This window comes from Salvelinus alpinus, chromosome 5 (genome assembly GCF_045679555.1).
Source record: "Salvelinus alpinus chromosome 5, SLU_Salpinus.1, whole genome shotgun sequence".
NCBI lineage: Eukaryota > Metazoa > Chordata > Actinopteri > Salmoniformes > Salmonidae > Salvelinus > Salvelinus alpinus.
In genome coordinates this window covers 52,971,515-52,994,155 of record NC_092090.1, presented here as the reverse complement: position 1 = coordinate 52,994,155, position 22,641 = coordinate 52,971,515, and the positions used below count along the sequence as shown (strand labels likewise).

Genomic DNA, 22,641 nt, shown 5'->3' with positions numbered 1-22,641 from the left:
CCTAAAGCTAGGATTGCTGCCAATGGGATTACTTCCTCCTCTTTCCCTCTCTATAGGGGGAACAGACAAGGTTGCCCAATTAGCCCCCACCTCTTTGCCCTCGCCATCGAACCGTTGGCTGAGGCTATTAGAACGTGCCCTGACATACATGGCTTTGAGGTGGGCCCCCATACCCATAAATTATCACTCTTTGCGGACGACCTTATCTTATCTCTAACAAACCCAGAACACTCCCTCTCTCACTTGCAGATCCTACTACAGTGTTATAGTTCTTTCTCTGGATATAAGGTCAATTTTGATAAAAGCGAAATCTTACCGTTGTCTGTCTTTGACCATCATACCATCAAGCACAAGTTTCCTTTTAGATGGTCGCCTATGGGCTTCACATATTTGGGCATAATGGTGGATGGTAATCTGAACAACCTCTATAAACTCAATCTGGCCAGTTTGTTGCAAAAGGTGGAGGGTGACCTTTGTAAATGGATGGACTTACCTCTCACTCTACTGGGTAGAATCAATGTAATTAAAATGAATGTCCTGCCCAGATTTCTATATCTGTTTCAATCTCTCCCTATCCCTGTTCCCGCAGCATTCTTTTCCTCTCTCGACAAGCTGACCAGATGATTTATCTGGCACGGTAAAACCCCTAGGGTTGGCCTGGATAAACTGACCCTTGATTACAGTCAAGGGGGCTTAAACCTCCCCAATTTTAGAATGCACTACTGTGCAGCACAGTCTAGGTTTCTGGCTCAGAGGTTTGACAAGGGTCCCTCTCCCTCATGGTTGAACATTGAAAAGCTTGAGGTAAATGATGACACTGGGGCAGAATTGTTTTACAAATGGGACAGAAACTCTATAAAAACCATCACAGACAACCCTTTAATCATACATTCTGTCCTGGCATGGTGCAAACTGCATGAGCTGTTCGGACGAGGGGGATTCCTTTCCCCTAAAACCCCTTTATGGAACAATAGAGTGATTCCTATGTTTTTCCAGAATAGTAACTTTAGACCATGGTCTGATAAGGGGATCACTCTTCTGGAACATTGTTACGAGGAGGGAGTTCTTATGTCTTTTGATCAGCTGAAACAGAAATACCACTTGCCTAACAGGGACTTCTTTAGCTACCTACAACTACGAAACTTTATTAGGGTGTCTCTCAAGGGACAATGGAACCTACCTAAGATGTCACCTATTGAACAACTCTGCCACGCAGACCAACCACTGTTCAAGACCATTTCCCGTGTTTACGATGCTCTTATGTCAGGACTAACACTGCCTGGGCTAGATAAACCCCGACTTAGATGGGAAAAAGATCTGGGTATTGATCTTGATGAGGGTCTATGGAGTGACCTATGCAGGGATGGTGTTACATCCACATTGAACTACAGATACAGACTGATCCAGTTTAATTTCCTCCATCAGCTCTATATCACCCCATCTAGACTGCACAAGTTCAACCCTGATATCTCCTCCCTATGTTTTAGATGTGGCTTAGATGAAGGAACATTCCTCCATTCCACTTGGCAGTGTTCAAAACTACACGGTTTCTGGCAGGGGGTATGCGATACCATATCCTCAATTCACGGGGTTGCATTCCCTTTAGACCCGGAGGTCTGTCTACTGGGCAACTTTACTAACACCAATCTTAGGCAAAGCCATACTATAAAGCTAACAGAAATATTGCTAGCGATTGCCAAGAAATGTATTGCCTTGAAATGGAAATTGGATTCCTCCCTGCCAGTTGCAATGTGGCTATCAGAAGTTAATAGTTGTATCCCACTGGAGAAAATGACTTACTGCTTGAGGAATAAGTTAAAGACATTTTACAGAATTTGTCAACCTTTTATTGACTATATGGAGAATCTACCCCCACATCACATTGAATTAATCTCTATATTATCCTTATATAATGTTTCACACGTAATGTATAATATGTAGCCTACGGCAGGCGACCATATGATCCAATGTCTCATTATTATTTTTTTTATTGTATGTTTGTATATATAATTATAATTTGTTTGATTTTTTCTTTCTTTGTTACGCTCGTCTGTTACTGTCACTTTGTCCTATTGTTGTCTAATATCTTTTCACTTTTGTCTTGAATGTTGTTAATTGGAAAATGCAAAAATAAAATATAAAAAAATTAATAAAAAAAATGTTTGTTTTGTTCGATAAAGTCCATAATTTATGTCCAAATACCTCCTTTTTGTTCGCGTATTTAGTTCACAAATCCAAACTCAGGAGGCGCGGGCAAGTCCAGGCGAAAGTTCAGACGAAAAGTCATATTACAGTTCGTAGAAACATGTCAAACGATGTATAGAATCAATCTTTAGGATGTTTTTATCATAAATCTTCAATAATGTTTAAACCGGAGAATTCCTTTGTCTTTAGAAATGCAATGGAACGCAGCTAACTCTCACGGGCGCGCGCGAGACTGAGCTCATGGCACTCTGCCAGACATCTGGTTGAAACAGCTCTCATTCTCTCCCCCTTTACAGTAGAAGCCTCAAACAAGGTTCTAAAGACTGTTGGCATCTAGTGGAAGCCTTAGGAAGTGCAATGACTTGAAAAACTACAAACCTCATATTTCCCACTTCCTGGTTGGATTTTTTTCTCAGGTTTTTGCCTGCCATATTAGTTCTGTTATACTCACAGACATCATTCAAACAGTTTTAGAAACTTCAGTGTTTTCTATCCAAATCTACAAATAATATGCATATTCTAGCTGTTGGGCCTGAGTAGCAGGCAGTTTACTCTGGGCACCTTATTATCCAAGCTACTCAATACTGCCCCCCCAGTCCCAAAGAAGTTAAGGGGAAACATTTAAATGTCTTGGAATGGCCTAGTCAAAGCCCAGATCTCAATCCAATTGAGAATCTGTGTTATGACTTGAAGATTGCTGTACACCAGCAGAACCCATCCCACTTAAAGGAGCTGGAGCAGTTTTGCCTTGAAGAATGGGAAAAAATCCCAGTGGCTAGATGTGCCAAGCTTATAGAGACATACCCCAAGAGACTTGCAGCTGTAATTACTGCAAAAGGTGGCTCTACAAAGTATTGACTTTGGGTGGGTGGGTGGGTGGGTGGGGGGGGGGGGAATAGTTATGCATGCTCAAGTTCTGTGTTTTTTTGTCTTATTACATGTTTGTTTCACAAGAAAAACTATTTTGCATCTTCAAAGTGGTAGACATGTTGTGTAAATCAATAGATACAAAACCCCCAAAAACTATTTTAATTCCAGGTTGTAAGGCAACAAAATAGGAAAAATGCCAAGGCGGGTGAATACTTTTGGAAGGCACTGTAGATGCATTTAAGAATCAGCTGACAGAGCAGCTTACCGATCACTGTACCTGTACACAGCCAATCTGTAAATAGCACACCCAACTACCTCATCCCCATATTATTACTTACACTCTTGCTCTTTTGCACCCCAGTATCTCTACTTGCACATCATCATCTGCACATCTATCACTCCAGTATTAATGCTAAATTGTAATTATTTTGACTCTATGGCCTATTTATTGCCTACCTCCTTACTCTTCTACAAGCTGTTAGACAACTTACAAGTCCTCAACTGGCAGCTTCATTAAATAGTACCCGCAAAACACCAGTCTCAACGTCAACAGTGAAAAGGCGACTCCGGGATGCTGGCCTTCTAGGCAGAGACTCAAAGAAAAAGCCATATCTCAGACAGGAGAATAAAAAGAAAAGATTAAGATGGGTCAAAGAACAGAGAAACTCTGCATAGAAGACCAGCATCCCGGAGTCGCCTTTTCACTGTTGACGTTGAGACTGGTGTTTTGCGGGTACTATTTAATAAAGCTGCCAGTTGAGGACTTGTAAGTTGTCTGTTTCTCAAACTAGACACACTAATGTACTTGTCCCCTTGCTAAGTTGTGCACCGGGGCCTCCCACTCCTCTTTCTATTCTGGTTAGACAGTTTGCGCTGTTCTATGAAGGGAGTAGTACAGTGTTGTACGAGATCTTCAGTTTATTGGCAATTTCTAGCATTGAATAGCCTTCATTTCTCAGAACAAGAATAGACTGACGAGTTTCAGAAGAAAGTTCTTTGATTCTGGCCATTTTGAGCCTGTAATCGAAACCACAAATGCTGATGCTCCAGATACTCAAGTAGTCTAAAGGCCAGTTTTATTGCTTCCTTAATCAGAACAACACTTTTCTGCTGTGCTAACACAAGTGCAAAAGGGTTTCTATTGATCAATTAGCCTTTTAAAATTATAGATTTGGACTAGCTAATACAACGTGCCAATGGAAAAAAGGAGTGACGGTTGCTGATAGTGGGCCTCTGTACGCCTATGTAGATATTCTTTCTTTTTTTATCTGTCGTTTCCAGCTACAATAGTCGTTTACAACATTAACAATGTCTTCATTGTATTTCCGATCAATTAGATGTTATTTCAAATGGACAAAAAAAATAAGGTTTTCTTTCAAAAACAGTACATTCTAAGTGACACCAAACGTTTGAACGGTAGTGTATATTACATAATATACAGTTGAAGTCAGAGGTTAACATACACCTTAGCCAAATACATTTAAACTCAGTTTTTCACAATTCCTGACATTTAATCCTAGTAAAAATTCTCTGTCTTAGGTCAGTTAGGATTTTTTATCAGACCAGAGGACATTTCTCCAAAAAGTAGGATGTTTGTCCCCATGTGCAGTTGCAAACCGTAGTCTGTTTTTTTTAATGGCGGGTTTGGAGCAGTGACTTCTTACTTGCTGAGCGGCCTTTCAGGTTATGTCAATATAGGACTCGTTTTACTGTGTATATAGATACTTTTGTACCTGTTTCCTCCAGCATCTTCACAAGGTCCTTTGCTGTTGTTCTGGGATTGATTTGCACTTTTCGCACCAAAGTGCGTCCATCTCTAGGAGACAGAATGCGTCTCCTTCCTGAGCGGTATAACGGCTGCGTGGTCCCATGGTGTTTATACTTGCGTACTATTGCTTGTACAGATTAACGTGGTACCTTCAGGCATTTGGAAATTGCTCCCAAGGATGAACCAGGCTGATTTCTTTTGATTTTCCCATGATGTCAAGCAAAGAGGCACCGAGTTTGAAAGTAGGCCTTGAAATACATCCACAGGTACACCTCCAATTGACTCAAATTATGTCAATTAGCCTATCAGAAGCTTCTAAAGCCATGACATCCATTTTCTTGAATTTACTAAGCTGTTTAAAAGGCACAGTCAACTTAGTGTATTGTATGTAAACTTCTAACCCACTGGAATTATGATACAGTGAATTATAAGTGAAATAATCTGTCTGTAAAGAATTGTTGGAAAAATTACTTATGTCATGCACAAAGTAGATGTCCTAACCGACTTGCCCAAACTATAGTTTGTCAACAAAAAATTTGTGGAGAGGTTGAAAAACAAGTTTTATTGACTCCAACCTAAGTGTATGTAAACTTCCGACTTCAACTGTACACACACACAAAAGTATCGTGTTGATGAAGTAACACTTTTTCGCAAAAACCTACATTGGCTAGGTTCCCATCCAATTTGCAGCAGATTTGGATGCATATATTTCTAAAATCTGCATAATACAATATGAGCATATTCCTACCAGATGTTTCCATCTGATTGACTTTGAGGATAAAAGGCTGTGGGGTGATGATACTGCACATAAAATAAACAATTTCTGTTAAATTCTCATGTACAGAATGAAAAATACAAGTTAAATGGGTTTCCATCAAATGTTCAACTCTACTGATGGTTTTGTCGCAAAAACTTTTGGTTATATAGCAAATGTGCCCACTCTGGTCTTGGCACATGCGATCTAGCCAACAGCTCGCAGATACAGTGCGGCTAGGCTACCTACATTGAGATTATTATGGATAAGAGTTATATTAATTTGCATTTGTTAAAACGGCAGCCAAGCATCGATCATCTTGTCATCAGAGTAAGACCCTCGATATTTATTGGAAAGGAGCATCAAGCTCATCACCTTGTACTTTTACCCCCCTGTGAAGGTTATCATAACTTATTTCATCTGTAGCCTAATAAACTGCATGCTTTCCTGAGTCTTCGTGGGAGGACCACACAACATATCGCATGACTCCAAGTTTACTTCAATATGGTTATTATATGAATATTTGCACATCGAGGTGTTTCCACCACCATTTCTTGCATAATACATTTGACCGACACAAAAAGATCCCACCATGTTGAACAATATATTGGCATAAAAAAAAAAAAAAACATATTTCCATCACCCTAGTCATGACTTTTTTCATGCGTCAGGTAATTCATCAGCATTAAATGGTTGGATGGAAATGTAGTTGAAGTGTTTCCATTGCCCATTTAGGCAAATTACACATTAATAAATTGTAGCACGTCACAGGTAGCACATCCAGTCCCAGACCTGCTGTTTTCAACTCTCTAGAGACCGCAGGAGCGGTAGAGATACTCTTAATGATCGGCTATGAAAAGCAAACTGACATTTACTCCTGAGGTGCTGACTTGCTGCACCCTCGACAACTACTGTGATTATTATAATTTGACCATGCTGGTTATTTATGAACATTTGAACATCTTGGCCATGTTCTGTTATAATCTACACCCAGAAGAGGACTGGCCACCCCTCATAGCCTGGTTCCTCTCTAGGTTTCTTCCTAGGTTTTGGCCTTTCTAGGGAGTTTTTCCTAGCTGTGCTTCTACACCTGCATTGCTTGCTGTTTGGGGTTTTAGGCTGGGTTTCTGTACAGCACTTCGAGATATCAGCTGATGTAAGAAAGGCTATATAAATAAATTTGATTTGACAGACTGTATGCCCTCCCACCTATCTGTTTTAAGTCTTAGGTAGCCCGCGAAAGCCAGCATGGATAGAATGCAGTAACTAATTTTTGCCATATTGTAATACTTATCATGTGCCACGGTCTGTGCCATGGGGAAATTTGCACTCCTATAGAACTGAAATAATTGGTTGGTGAAACTTACCAGCCAACCAGAAAATCAAGGTGAAGCAATTCAGGCATTCTTGAAAGTTAGGACAAGCGGTGTCCTGCAAAAACCCATTTTTATAATTTAATGTTTATTTTGCAATTCAATTGAGGACGGGAGCTTTATAGTTACGTGGTGACATCACGTTCCTCGCATACCTTCCAAATGATTTAGCAATCATCATTTATTCGAAAAACAGTTTCCAGCATCATTTGCCGCAATAACAAAAGTTCGACAGAAGAATAATCCACCCCTGTCAAATGGAGAAAAATGTTGTAGATCTTTATAAAATGTCTCCTCTATCTGCCGTTTCCATTACACATCTCAGAATTTTTTTTGCGACATTGCTTTAAAAATCGAATACACCTAGGTCAATGAAAACCTGCCTACTACAGTAAACAAAAGATGGCAGTGACACACGGATCAAATTCTGACAATCACTAATTTCTATAAAGTGAAAATGTCTCCAAGTCTATGAACAAATAAAGTGATATGTCCAGTGACTTGAAATTCTTCCTTTAAATAATTTCCAACATATTCACAGTATAATACATCGCAGAACACACAGATTTGTGTCAGATCCCTCTGAATGTTGGCATTGCAAGTTGGAAGCATGGAGTTCCTGATGGCCCGGTTCAGTCCTCTCCATGTATGTTCTATGTCTCCAGTGACAAAGTTCAGTTTGTCAATAACCCATTTTGCTCTCTGGCGCATGTGAAGTCCGTGCCTCCAAACAACCTTGTGGAATTGTTTGGAGAATGTTTGAGTGTTGTGAATGTATAAACCTCTCTGTGAAAAAACACTCCATGTTCTTCTCACTTCCCTCTCACTATGGAGAGTATCTTTATGCTGTGCTGACGTTCCAATCTCAGAGCATGCCTGTACATGCAAGGTGGATCTCCCCAAACTGGTTAGAGCCAAGTTCTGAATGCTTTCGGCACAGGGATGGGAGGTTAGTAATGGCTCAGCAGACTGCAGATGTGTTTGGATATTTTCCAAATCTTCCAGAGAAATTCCCGGCGGTGACTTTAAGGGTCTAATTGGCAGCAATTTGTCACTTTCAGGTGGGAACCATGGTGTAAATATAGGCAAAACACGACAGGGGAAGTCCTCCAAGGCCTTTTCTGTTTTGTCCACTAAGATTTTCAAGCCGCCATCGGTGCTTTTGTAATGCAACAAGACATCCATAAGGTTTTGCCATCTCATTCCTCACAAGTCCATATCACAGTCCTACAGAAGATAAGAGAAGACGTGGTTAAAATCAGTATTGAATGACTGTACATCAAAAGTGCTCTTTGTAAAAATTGGGTGTAACAATCTGTTGGTTTTTTGAAGAATACTGGTTTAGAAAAACCTGAAATAGCTCTGTGCTACTTTCATAGCCCAGACTGGGATCTGCCATCAGCATCTGTTATTACATTGTTGTAATGTAACACAGATATGCTGATAGGGCTGGGCGATATAGCCAAAATATCATTTTACCCTATTTTTCAAAAGTTTCACAGAATGATGATATTTAGTGTTTTTACATAATAAAAAAGGTCCAAATATGCTTTGAGTACTTAATGACCCTAGGATGGCAGGACATACAGTGCATTCAGCAAGTATTCATACCAGATTACTTTTTCCGCATTTTCTTACTTTACAGCCTTATTCTACAATGGATGAAATAATTCCCCCATCTCAATCTACACACAATACCCCATAATGACAAAACAAAAACTAAATTTTTATTATTAAGAATGCAAAACTAAAATATCACATCTACAAAGGTATTCATACCCTTTACTCAGTACTTTGTTGAAGCACCTTTGGCAGAGATTACAGCCTCGAGTCTTCTTGGGTATGCTGCTACAAGCTTGGCACACCTGTATTTGGAGAGTTTCTCCCATTCTTTTCTGCAGATCCTCTCAAGCTCTAAGGTTGGATGGGGAGCTTCGCTGTACATCTATTTTCAGGTCTCTCCAGAGATATCATAACCGCCATCGATAAAAGACAGTACTGTGCAGCCGTCTTCATCGACCTGGCCAAGGCTTTCGACTCTGTCAGTCACCGTATCCTTAAATTGCAAAAAATAAAAAATAAATTTAAATTAAATAAATAGCTGAAGCTGGAGACTTACATTTCCCTCACTAACTTTAAACATCAGTTATCTGAGCAGCTAACCGATCGCTGCAGCTGTACATAGTCCATCTGTAAATAGCCCACCCAATCTACCTACCTCATCCCCATATTGTTTTTATTTACTTTGCTGCTCTTTTGCACACCAGTATACCTACTTACACACCATCATCTGCTCATCAATCACTCCAGTGTTAATCTGCTAAATTGTAATTACTTTGCTACTATGGCCTATTTATTGCCTTACCTCCACATGCCATTTGCACACACTGCATATAGACTTTCATTTTTTTTATTCTTCTATTGTGTTATTGACTGTATGCTTGTTTATTCCACGTGTAACTCTGTGTTGTTGTTTCTGTCGCACTGCTTTGCTTTATCTTGGCCAGGTCACAGTTGTAAATGAAAACGTGTTCTCAACGAGCTTACCTGGTTAAATAAAGGTGAAATTAAAAAAATTAAAAAAGATGTTAGATTGGGTTCAAGTCCAGGCTCTGGCTGGGCCACTCAAGGACATTCAGAGACTTGTCCCAAAGACACTCCTGCATTGTCTCAGCTGTGTGTTTAGGGTTGTTGTCCTGTTGGAAAGTGAACCTTCGCTCCAGTCCGAGGTCCGGAGTAGGTTTTCATCAAGGATCTCTCTGTACTTTGCTCGGTTCATCTTTTCCTCAACCCTGACTAGTCTCCCAGTCCTGCCCCAGAAAAACATAACCACAGCATGATGTCGCCACCACGTTTCCTCCAGACGTGACGCTTGGCATTCAGGCTAAAGAGGTCAATCTTGGTTTATTCAGACCAGAGAATCTTGTTTCTCATGGTCAGGGTCCTTTTGGTGCCTTTGGCAAACACCAAGCTGGCTGTCATTTGCCTTTTACTGAAGTGTGGCTTCCGTCTGGCCACTCTACCACTAAGGCCTTATTGGTGGAGTGCTGCAGAGATGGTTGTCCTTCTGGAAGGTTCTTCCATTTCCAAAGAGGAACTCCGGAGCTCTGTCAGAGTGACCATCAGGTTCTTGGTCACCTCCCTGACCAAGGCCCTTCTCCTGCGATTGCTCAGTTTGGCCGGGCGGCCAGCTCTAGGAAGAGTCTTGGTGGTTCCGAACTTCTTCCATTAAAAGAAGGCTGGAGGCCACTGTTCTTGGGGACCTTCAATACTGCAGAACGTTTTTGGTACCCTTCCCCAGATCTGTGCCTCAACACAATCCTGTCTCGGAGCTCTACGGACCTCATGGCTTGGTTTTTGCTCTGACATGCACTGTCAACTGTGGGACCTTATATGGACTCTTGTGCCTTTCCAAATCATGACCAATCAATTGAATTTACCAAAGGTGGATTACAATCAAGTTGTAGAAACATCAAGGATAACCCATGTAAACAGGATGCACCTGAGCTTAATTTCGAGTCGCATAGCAAAGGGTCTGAATACATATGTGAATAAGGTATCTTTATTTGCAAAAATTTCAAAAACCTTTTTCCACTTTGTTATTATGGGGTATTGTGTGTAGATTGATGAGGAAAACAAATAACTGAATCCATTTTAGCATAAGGCTGTAACGTAAACAAAATGTGGAAAAAGGTCTGAATACTTTGCAAATGCACTGTACATAAGTGATTTCAATAGGCTTGATTCATTTTGATTGAACAGTATAAAACAATCCAACTTCAAACTAAAATAATTTCCAGCATTTTTATCAATTTCTGCACTATTGTTATCATTGCCACACTGTGCTACATTATATGGGCCAAAAATCTAAGCCTAGTTAATTGGTGAACTGTTGGAAGCATGGAAATATGATTATTATAATTATACACTTTGAATATAGTGGGTAGCATCTTTAATACATTTATGTTTGGCATAAACGAACGAATAAGCCAGGGAGGAATTATTTACAGGGTAGGAACCAAAATGTTGGTCACTGTTTCCAGGGGACCCTAATTAGATGTTACATAACATGTTTTCTTACCTCATGTAGCTAACTAAGGTTGCACAAACAACATGCTTATCTAGGCCTACACCAGCACTAGGCTGTATTAGTTAGCTACGCTTGCTCCAACTTTAATAAAGCTAGCTAGCCAGCTAACTAGCGATTAGCATCTAATACAATTTATTTTAGCCACAACTTGCTAAGAAAAGAAACTAGTAGACAGTAGATTGCAGATAGTATGATACACAAACTAATTGTGTATTTATAGATCGCTTGTGGAAAGCAGCATCATTGTCACCAACATCTTGTTGCATCTGACCATGCAGACTGCAGAGTGCATGGCAAGAAAGTGCTCATGACTCAGTGCTTGAGCAATTACTCTCTCGAGCCATAGGGGGCAGGGCTTGGGGGGAAGCTGCATGCAGCAAGCAGGAGAGGGAGAAAGATGAGTCAAGTAGAGTAAACTATTAAAACGGACATTACATGCACCGGAGTTGCATGTATGAACTGGGTGGTTCGAGCCCTGAATGCTGATTGGCTGACAGCCATGGTATATCAGAGCGTATACCACGGCTATGACTAAACATTTCTTTTTACTGCTCCAATTACGTCGGTAACCAGTTTATAATAGCAATAAGGCACCTCGGGGGTTTGTGATATGGCCAATATACCACACTGTGCCTAAGAACAGCCCTTGGCCGTGACCACACCCCCTCATACCGTATTGCTTAAATACGGTACACCGCCCAGCCCTAGATGCCGGTGACATACTTCGCCTGGCTGTTAACTAGGGCATGTGCACAACAGTTAACCACAGAAACAAGATAATTAAGGTAGCTATGCTTTTGATGTTGAGCCAGCTTGGCTATTGTTTATAGTTGGGGTGTCAAAAGCATGGCAATGGCTGTTTCTTCTCAATATCATAATTGGAGGCAGAAGTTCTATATTCGTACTGCTCTACCCTTCCCCACAAAGTGTGTATTTTTGATTTGTTTCTAACTTTGACCCAACTGTCAAAACTTTATTAGAAGAGTGCTGCCCCCAACTGCTTTGCAATATCTGTGCTGGATGCATCTTGAGAGCAGTAATATTGTGGTCTCCCTGTAGAGGGTTGCATTCCCGCGGGACCTGCGGATCCCGACAGAGGTCATTGGTTGGTATATTTTTGTTGTCCCACAGTTGATTTGGAAACTGTCGTCCTTCTGCTTTCTATTCGTTAGCCTAAATAACTATTCACATGGGAATAGTATTAGAGAATGTTGGTTATGTTATTCCAGAGGATGATTTGGACAGGATCATTATTTATTTATTTAACAAACTGCCCTATTGTAATTGTTATTTTTTTAAATAAATTGACAGTTATGACAGAAGCCTGGAGGATTTTTTTCTAGGGGTGAAGATATTACAACTCCAGGCGATAACAGGCTACCCTGATAAAATCGGGCTTGGCTCCCAAGTTTCTAAACCATCTTTGGTATAGTGTCACCATATTTGAATTGAGGAAGTGTGATCATAATCATTAGGATATTTTAGTGATCTGCAGTAGAATACGCCCTAGATGCCCACCAGCCTTCAGATGATATGCGTTTTAGGCTATGTATGAGAAAGTGAACTTGTAATTTCCTAACTTTTAGCTCAGTTGCATGCTGCTTTGCGATCTATTAACACAAAAGGGTTGCATTAAACTGGTCACAATATTATTTTATTATGCATTTGGCGTTGTTCAATTATCCACACAAAACATAAAAGCATTAACTTTGAAAGTTGATACATGTAGGCCCATCATATATACAGTAGACTATGCGCAGCACATTATCAAATCAGTTGTTTTCTTGCTCAAACAGCAAAGCAACACCGGTCAAACTCAGACATTTCTCTCAAAACACAGGGATATCGATTCACATGAGACTAAGTTCAAGTGTAGATCCAAAAGTCTCCTTGACAGCTCCTTGACAACCTACTTTTTTTTTAACTTGAGCTTATTTAGTAAATATTTTCAGAATACGGCATTGTTGGTTTAGGGCTTGTAAGTAAGCATTTCATGGCAAGGTCTACTACACCTGTTGTATTCGGCGCAAGTGGCAATTTTTTACTTAATTAAAAAACAACATATAACCATCATTGAAAAGGAACAACGCAATGCTACTTTTCATTTTCAATAAGTATTAACAAGCAATGCACCGATATGAAATTTTGGGCCAAAAACCAATGCAAACAATGTTCTTACCCCAAAAAATAACAAAACGACAATCTGTTTCAGTAGCTATAGTTAGCTAGCTAACTCAGCAAAAAAAGAAACACATCTGTTTCAGGACCCTGTCTTTCAAAGATAATTCGTAAAAAGCCAAATAACTACACAGATCTTCATTGTAAAGGGTTTAAACACCGTTTCCCATGATTGTTCAATGAACCATGAACAATTAAGGAACATGCACCCGTGGAACAGTCGTTAAGACACTAACAGCTTACAGACTGTAGGCAATTAAGGTCACAGTTATGAAAACTAAGGACACTAAAGAGGCCTTTCTACTGACTTTGAAAAACACCAAAAGAAAGATGCCCAGGGTCCCTGCTCATCTGCGTGAACGTGCCTTAGGCATGCTCAAGGAGGCATGAGGACTGCAGTTGTAAATTGCAATGTCCGTACTGGGAGACGCCTAAGACAGAGCTACAGGGAGACCGGATGGACAGGTGATCGTCCTCGCAGTGGCAGACCACGTGTAACACCTGCACAGGATCGGTACATGCGAACATCACACCTGCGGGACAGGTACAGGATGGCGGCAACAACAACTGCCCGAGTTACACCAGGAACGCACAATCCCTCCATCAGTGCTCAGACTGTCCGCAATAGGCTGAGAGAGGCTGGACTGAGGGCTTGTAGGCCTGTTGTAAGGCAGGTCCTCACCAGACATCACCGTCAACAACGTCGCCTATGGGCACAAACCCCCCGTCGCTGGACCAGACAGGACTGGCAAAAAGTGCTCTTCACTTACGAGTCACGGTTTTGTCTCACCGGGGGTGATGGTCGGATTCACGTGTAACGACGAAGGAATAAGAGTTACACCGAGGCCTGTACTCTAGAGCGGGATCGATTTGGAGGTGGAGAGTCCGTCATGGTCTGGGGAGGTGTGTCACAGCATCATCGGACTGAGCTTGTTGTCATTGCAGGTAATCTCAGCGCTGTGCTAAAGTTACAGGGAAGACATCCTCCTCCCTCATGTGGTACCCTTCCTGCAGGCTCATCTTGACATGACCTGCCAACATGACAATGCCACCAGCCATACTGCTCATTCTGTGCGTGATTTCCTGCAAGACAGGAATGTTAGTGTTCTGCCATGGCCAGCGAAGAGCCCGGATCTCAATCCCATTGAGCACGTCTGGGACCTGTTGGATCGGAGGGTAAGGGCTAGAGCCATTTCCCCAAGAAGTGTCCGGGAACTTGCAGGTGCCTTGATGGAATAGTGGGATAACCTCTCACAGCAAGAACTGGCAAATCTGGTCCATGAGGAGATGCACTGCAGTACTTAATGCAGCTGGTGGCCACACCAGATACTGATTTACTTTTGACCCCTCCCCCGCCCCCTTTGTTCAGGGACACATTATTTCATTTCTGTTAGTCACATGTCTGTGGAACTTGTTCAGTTTATGTCTCAGTTGTTGAATCTTATGTTCATACAAATATTTACATGTTAAATTTGCTGAAAATAAACACAGTTGACAGTGAGAGGATGTTTATTTTTTTTGCAGAGTTTATATAGCTAGGTGTCATCTAAAACAACCCTAATTTATAAGACAGTTCTTAGTTGATTAATGGTGGTCGGACCCATCTATGTGAAGCTAGCCACAATAAGGATTAGCCACAACAGTGGACTTTGCGGTTAGCCTTCAAGATAAAAAAAATATGGCATAATTATACTATTTGCATCACTGTCAATGACATACTTTTATTTTGAAGGCAACCCACAAATTCCACTATTGTGGCTAATCCTTATTGTGGCTAGTTTCACATAGATGGGTCACAGATATCCAAATGCCACCATAGGTATGCACGTCAGCTTTGACATCGATTTTGCACATCGGCGTTAAACTAGACATTGGCCGATACCGGTGTTGCCGTTTTTAGCTAATATCGTCTGATTCCGATATGTTCACCGATATATTGTGCATCCCTAGTATTAACCATTTGTCTCTGCCTGCAAATCGTCCACCTAAAAAAGGTAAAAACTTACCAAGTGTCGTTGTTATTCTTGCTACTTTTAGTTCAGTAGCCATACCTGTTAGATCAGGCACCTGTGTGGTCTCAATTAAATAGAATAGGCTATAGCCTATGTATGGGCGGAGAAGCACGGGGCAGTTATCTTTCCAAGATACACTTGACAAAATTATAAAATGCAACAACTTCAAAGACCTTACTGAGTTACAGTTCATATAAGGAAATCAATCAATTTAAATAAATGTATTAGGCCCTAACCTATGGATTTCACATGACTGAATACAGATATGCATCTGTTGGTCACAGATACATAAAAAATGTAGGGGTTTGGATCAGAAAACAGTATCTGGTTTGACCACCATTTGTCTCATGCAGTACGATCTCCTTCGATCAGGCTGTTGATTGTGGCCTGTGGAATGTTGTCCCACTCTTCAAATGGCTGTGTGAAGTTGCTGGGTATTGGAGGGAGCTGGAACACGGTGTCACACACGTTTGGGATGCTCTGGATCGACATATTTAACGGGTGATATGTCTGGTGAGTATGCAGGCCATGGAAGAAATGGGACATTTTCAGCGACCAGGAATTGTGCACAGATCCTTGCGACATGGGCCGAGCATTGTCATGCTGAAACATGAGGTGATGGCGACGGATGAATTGCACTACAATGGGCCTCAGGATTTCGTCAGAGTATCTCTGTGCATTCAAATTGCCATCTATAAATTGTAACTGTGTTCGTTGTCCGTAGCTTATTCCTGCCCATACTATAAACCCAAATGCCACCATGGGGCACTATTTTCACAACTTTGACATCAGAAAACTGCTCACCCACAGGACACCATACACATTGTCTGCCATCTGCCCAGTAGATTTGAAACCGGGATTCATCCGTGAAGATATCCCTTCTATTCAAATAAGCCTCACATAGCAAATAAAAAAATTCTACAGTCTCTAACTACCTCATTTCATTGTCTTATTTTCGTGGACAGATGTTGGGTGGAGTAAACTGTCACGTCTCCTCTTCCTCTCTGTTGAAGCCCTCAATTGCAATGTTCATGTTAAAACGTTTTTATTTTATTTTTTTAATCCAGAGTCGTCTAACTCGGCTCGTAAGTAAGCATTTCACAGTTAAGTCTACACCTGTTGTATTCGGCGCATGTGACCTGCACAATTTTATTTGATCTCTGAACTTTCATACCAGAAATCTTCATCACAGGCGCCGGAGTGGATGGCCACCGTTTTATGGGCTACTAACCAACTATGCTACTTTGTTACTCGCACTGAGGCAAGCAACACTGAAGCATGCATGAGAGCACCAGCTGTTTAGGACAACTGTGTGATCACGCTCTCAGTAGCCGATGTGAGCAAGACCTTTAAACAGGTCAACATTCACAAAGCTGCGGGGCCAGACGGATTACCAGGACGTGTACTCAAAGCATGCACGGACCAACTGGCAAGTGTCTTCCCTGACATTTTCAACCTCTCCCTGACCAAGTCTGTAATACCTACATGTTTCAAACAGACCACCATAGTCCCTTTGCCCAAGAAAGTGATGGTAACCTGCCTAAACAATTACCGCCTCGTAGCACTCACATCGGTAGCCATGAAGTGCTTTGATAGGCTGGTCATGGCTCACAACACCATCATGGCAGAAATCCTAGACCCACAGATGACGTAATCTCAATCGCACTCCACACTGCCCTTTCCCACCTGGACAAAAGGAACACCTATGTAAGAATTCTGTCCATTGACTACAGCTCAGCTTTCAACACCATAGTGCCCAAAAATCCCATCACTAAGCTAAGGACCCTGGGACTAAACACCTCCCTCTGCAACTGGATCCTGGACTTGCTGTCGGGCAACAACATCTGCCACGCTGATCCTCAACATTGGGGCCCCTCAGGGTTGCATGCTTAGTCCCCTTCTGTACTCCTTGTTCACCCACAACTAAGTGGCCAAACATGACTCCAACACCATCATTAAGTTTGCTGACGACACAACAGTGGTAGGCCTGATCACGGACAACGATGAGACAACCTATAGGGAGAAGGTCAGAGACCTAGCAACAACCTATCACGCAATGTGAGCAAGATAAAGTAGCTGATCGTGGACTATAGGAAAAGGAGGGCCGAACAGGCCCCCATTAACATCGGCGGTGCTGTAATGGAGCGGGTCGTGAGTTTCAAGTACCTTGGTGTCCACATCAACAAACTATCAGGGTCCAAACACACCAAGACAGTCGTGAAGAGGGCACAACACCACCTTTCCCCCCCTCAGGAGACTGAAAAGATTTGTCAGGGGTCCCCAGATCCTCAAAAAGTTCTACAGCTGCAGCAGCGAGAGCATCCTGACGGGTTGCATCCCCGCCTGGTTTAGCAACTGCTCTGCATCTGACCGTAAGGCGCTAGAGAGGGTAGTGTGTACAGCCCAGTACATCACTGGGGCCAAGCTTCCTGCCATCCAGAACCTCTACCAGGCGGTGTCAGAGCTCTATGATATCACATTCGTTCTGAAGTTATGGGGTGGGTCACACAAAGACATAACATTGATCTTGTGTTTAGGGGAAATCTTAGTATAAAGTGACGCGAAAGGGCAAACAACTATGTAATGACACACTTAATTGTTCAACGAGTGGTCTGATGAAGTCGTTAAATAACGAGCGTTTTCAAGAGCAACTTTAGTAACAGTACAATGGTTTCGGAAAACAGCTCGGAGATGTAACAATGCTCCTACTAAGGGTCTAACGATGAACGTAGCCTTAAGATGCTTTTGGGGAACCGGACCCTGGACCAAGACAAGTGCGCTTGCACTATAACATCAGGAGTCGCAGGTTCAAGCCCTACTACTCAACCCTTAATTTATAGTTAAAAAACGATGTACCGGTACTCATTGTTGTTAGCAAGCAAGCAAACTATTAACGTTAGCCATCTAGCAGTGAAACCCATGTTATTTAACTGTCACTCGCGGGGCAATGCCTTCAATTGCAAGTTAACTTAATATAATTTGAGAAAATAAGTTAGATAACAAGCATTCTTTTCTCTCTTTGTTTTGGTTAAATAGTAAACGTTAACGTTAGCTAGCTAAGTTAGCAATTTAACGTTAGAAAGCTACAACTAGCCAGCTAGCTAGCCAAACTGAGTGCAACAACGTTAGTTTAAATGTTTGATTACTATGCATTTCGCTACTTTATGTGGTACATACATTCGGGTTATCAATATTCGATACTAACCAGTAGTTTTGGTTCAATATCCAAAAGGAGTCAGTAACCAAAGAGTTTTTCCGCAAGCGTGTAGATCCAGTTCACGCCACCGTCTCGCGAGCCTTGTTTATACAAGCACAGAAAATCAGGTGGTCGTCACTAGTTACAACAGCCACAAAGTCAGAAGACCCACCTACTCGACCAATCAGATGAGGGAGTGTGATGACGCGTATGCCGATTGGCTAGCCGGGGCAGACGAGAAACATGCATTTATTTTATTTTGTGATCCATCAATGATTTGATTGTTTTTATTAGCTAATAAATAATATTTCTAAATGAAGTGGTAATCGGATGTCTTATTAAAACTCAGCTTGCAAGCGTATCATTACATTTGCCCATATTCATAGTTTACTTGTCTTAAGCCAAAATAGGTTTACGCCAATATCTGCATTGTTTTTAAAATGGCATGTAGACAAACAAACTGAACCTAGGTTCAAATATACTTACTGGAGTAGCTCAAACTGCACATGTTATGTTTCCATGAGACGCCATTTTAACCGACTTCATTATACAAACCGTTATACCTCATGCTCTCAAATGATGGCGTCTCATGGAGACATAACATGCGCAAACAAACTGAGCTTAGGTTCAAATATACTTACTGGAGTAGCTCAAACTGCATGTGTTATGTTTCCATGAGACGCCATTTTAACTGACTTCATTATACAAACCGTTCTTAAAATACCTCATTGCTTTCAAATGATGGCGTCTCATGGAGACATAACATGCGCAGTTTGAGCTTACTCCAAGAAGTAGATGTTGAATTTGGGCTCAGTGCTGCCACCTCTCATTGAACAGCTCCAATTGAAGGCTGGCCGGGGTACTGCATGCTGCCAGTAGCAACTACATTATCCTCTACTTCTTTGTGCAATTTTAAAATAATCTGTTCAAGGACATACATCTGGTGTATTAGAAACAATTATTGGTACCATGATAGCCTAAATATTTTTTTGAATTTACACAAAAATTGACCACAAAGATTTACATTTTTCCATTCACTGTATTGGTGGATCCATTTCTCTGTAAACAATGCCTGCAACTATGACCTGCAGTACTGAAGTCACCCTTGAATTTACGTGGCTTCAACAAGAAGTGGCAGTTGTTCTCCCCTGGGCTAACCCCATGACCATCTGATTGACTTGTGCTTGTATCAAAAAGGCTTGCAAGAACATGATGTGAACTCAATCCATATGTCTACAGCCTTTAACTCTCCGGAAACCGACTGATCTAGCAACTCCTGTTGGATATTTAACAAAAACTACCGGTTTATGTTATACCTGGAGTCTTCACATAGGAATGAATGGTGTCACGTGATCAATGACTTTGTCCATTCACATACAATTGAAGTCGGAAGTTCACATACACTTAGGTTGGAGTCATTAAAATTCGTTTTTCAACCACTCCACAAATTTCTTGTTAACAAACTATACTTTTGGCAAGTCGGTTAGGACATCTACTTTGTGCATGACACAAGTAATTTTCCCAACAATTGTTTACAGGCAGATTATTTCACTTATAATTCACTGTATCATAATTCCAGTGGGTCAGAAGTTTACATACACTAAGTTGACTGTGCCTCTAAACAGCTTGGAAAATTCCAGAAAATTATGTCATTGCTTTAAAAGCTTCTGATAGGCTAATTGACATCATTTGAGTGAATTGGAGGTGTACCTGTGGATGTATTTCAAGGCCTACCTTCAAACTCAGTGCCTCTTTGCTTGACATCATGGGAAAATCTAAAGAAATCATCCAAGACCTCAGAAAAAAAATTGTAGACCTCCACAAGTCTGGTTCATCCTTGGGAGCAATTTCCAAACGCCTGAAGGTACCATGTTTATCTGTACAAACAATAGTACGCAAGTATAAACACCATGGGACCACGCATCTGTCACACCGCTCAGGAAGGAGAAGCGCTCTGTCTCCTAAAGATGAATGTACTTTGCTGCGAAAAATGCAAATCAATCTCAGAACAACAGCAAAGGACCTTGTGAAGATGCTGGAGGAAACAGGTACAAAAGTATCTATATCCACAGTAACACGAGTCCTATATCGACATAACTTGAAAGGCCGCTCAGCAAGGACGAAGCCACTTCTCCAAAACCACCATAAAAAGCCAGACTACGGTTTGCAACTGCACATGGGACAAAGATCATACTTTTTGGAGAAATGTCCTCTGGTCTGATGAAACAAAAATAGAACTGTTTGGCCATAATGACCATCGTTATGTTTGGAGGAAAAAGGGGGAGGCTTGCAAGCCGAAGAACACCATCCCAACTGTGAAGCACGGCGGCGGCAGAATTATGTTGTGGGGGTGATTTGCTGCAGGAGGGACTGGTGCACTTCACGAAATAGATGGCCTCATGAGGCAGGAGATTTATGTGGATATATTGAAGCAACATCTCAAGACATCAGTCAGAAAGTTAAAGCTTGGTCGCAAATGGGTCTTCCAAATGGACAATGACCCCAAGCATACTTCCAAAGTTGTGACAAAATGGCTTAAGGACAACAAAGTCAAGGTATTGGAGTGGCCATCATAAAGCCCTGACCTCAATCCCATATAAAATTTGTGGGCAGAACTGAAAAAGCGTGTGCAAGCAAGGAGGCCTAGAAAACTGACTTAGTTACTCCAGCTCTGTCAGGAGGAATGGGCCAAAATTCACCCAACTTATTGTGGGAAGATTGTGGAAGGCTACCCAAAACGTTTGACCCAAGTTAAACCATTTAAAGGCAATGCTACCAAATACTAATTGAGTGTATGTAAACTTCTGACCCACTGGGAATGTGATGAAAGAAATAAAAGCTGAAATAAATCATTCTCTCTACTATTATTCTGACATTTCACATTCTTAAAATAAAGTGGTGATCCTAACTGACCTAAGACAGGGAATTTTTACTAGGATTAAATGTCAGAAATTGTGAAGAACTGAGTTTAAATGTATTTGGCTAAGGTGTATGTAAACTTCAGACTTCAACTGTATACAGTGCATTCGGAAAGTATTCAGACCCCTTGACTTTTTCCACATTTTGTTACGTTACAGCCTTATTCTAAAATATATATATTTTTAAATCCTCATCAATCTACACGCAATACCCCATAATGACTAAGCGAAAACAGGTTTTTAGAATTTTTTGCAAATGTATTAAAAAACAAAACAGAAATACCTTATTTAGTATTCAGACCCTTTGCTATGAGACTCGAAATTGAGCTCAGGTGCATCCTGTTTCCATTGATCATCCTTGAGATGTTTCTAAAACTTGATTGGAGTCCATCTGTGGTAAATTTAATTGATTGGACATGATTTGGAAAGGCACACACCTGTCTATATAAGGTCCCTCAGTTGAAAGTGCATGTCAGAGAAAAAACCAAGCCATGAGGTCGAAGGAATTGTCCATTGAGCGCCGAGACAGGATTGTGCCGAGGAACAGATCTGGGGTAGGGTACCAAAAAATGTCTACAGCATTGAAGGTCCCCAAGAACACTGTGGCCTGCATCATTCTTAAATGGAAGAAGTTCGGAACCACCAAGACTCTTCCTAGAGCTGGCCATCTGGCCAAACTGAGCAATAGGGGGTAAAAGGGCCTTGGTCAGGGATGTGACCACGAACCCGATGGTCACTAAGAGAGCTCCTCTTTGGAAATGGGAGCACCTTCCGGAAGGACAACCATCTCTGCAGCACTCCACCAGTCAGGCCTTTATGGTAGAATGGCCAGACAGAAGCCACTCCTCAATAAAAGGCACATGACAGCCCACTTGGAGTTTACCAAAAGGCACCTAAAGGACTCTGGTCTGATGAAACCAAGATTGAACTCTTGGCCTGAATGTCAAGCGTCACTTCTGGAGGAAACCTGGCACCATCCCTACGTTGAAGCATGGTCGTGGCAGCAGCATGCTGTGGGGATGTTTTTTAGCAGTAGGGACTGGGAGACTAGACAGGATCGAGGGAAAGATGAACCGAGTAAAGTACAGAGAGATCCTTGATGATAACCTGCTCCAGAGCGCTCAGGACCTCAGACTGGGAAGGCGGTTCTCCTTCTAACGGGACAACAACCTTTAGCATAGGGCCAAGACAACAAAGGAGTGGCTTTGGGACAATGACTGTCCTTGAGTGGCCCAGCCAGACCCCAGACTTAAACCTGATCTAACATCTCTGGAGAG

General features: G+C 41.6%; 1 protein-coding gene across 6 annotated transcripts; it reads right to left on the bottom strand.

The window, feature by feature from the left end:
- Nucleotides 1–5,386: 5,386 nt before the first annotated feature.
- shld3 (shieldin complex subunit 3) lies at nucleotides 5,387–19,210 on the bottom strand. Of its 6 annotated transcripts, none has more exons than XM_071400092.1 (3): nucleotides 19,088–19,210; nucleotides 8,750–9,026; nucleotides 5,387–8,197 (listed from the first exon to the last, which is right to left on the bottom strand). In XM_071400092.1, the coding sequence occupies exon 3, from the start codon at nucleotides 8,171–8,173 to the stop codon at nucleotides 7,415–7,417; it is 759 nt and encodes a 252-aa protein (XP_071256193.1). In that variant the 5' UTR covers nucleotides 8,174–8,197; nucleotides 8,750–9,026; nucleotides 19,088–19,210; the 3' UTR covers nucleotides 5,387–7,414. The 6 variants fall into 6 exon arrangements, with proteins under 6 accessions (XP_071256193.1, XP_071256194.1, XP_071256192.1 ...); XM_071400093.1 differs by lacking the exon at nucleotides 19,088–19,210 and adding an exon at nucleotides 18,933–19,077; XM_071400091.1 differs by lacking the exon at nucleotides 19,088–19,210 and adding an exon at nucleotides 18,456–18,590.
- Between the last annotated feature and the right edge of the window lie 3,431 nt (nucleotides 19,211–22,641).

Excerpts from the sequence above, each read along its gene's own strand:
- shld3 (XM_071400092.1), bottom strand. The coding sequence starts at position 8,173 with ATGAGATGGCAAAACCTTATGGATGTCTTGTTGCATTACAAAAGCACC.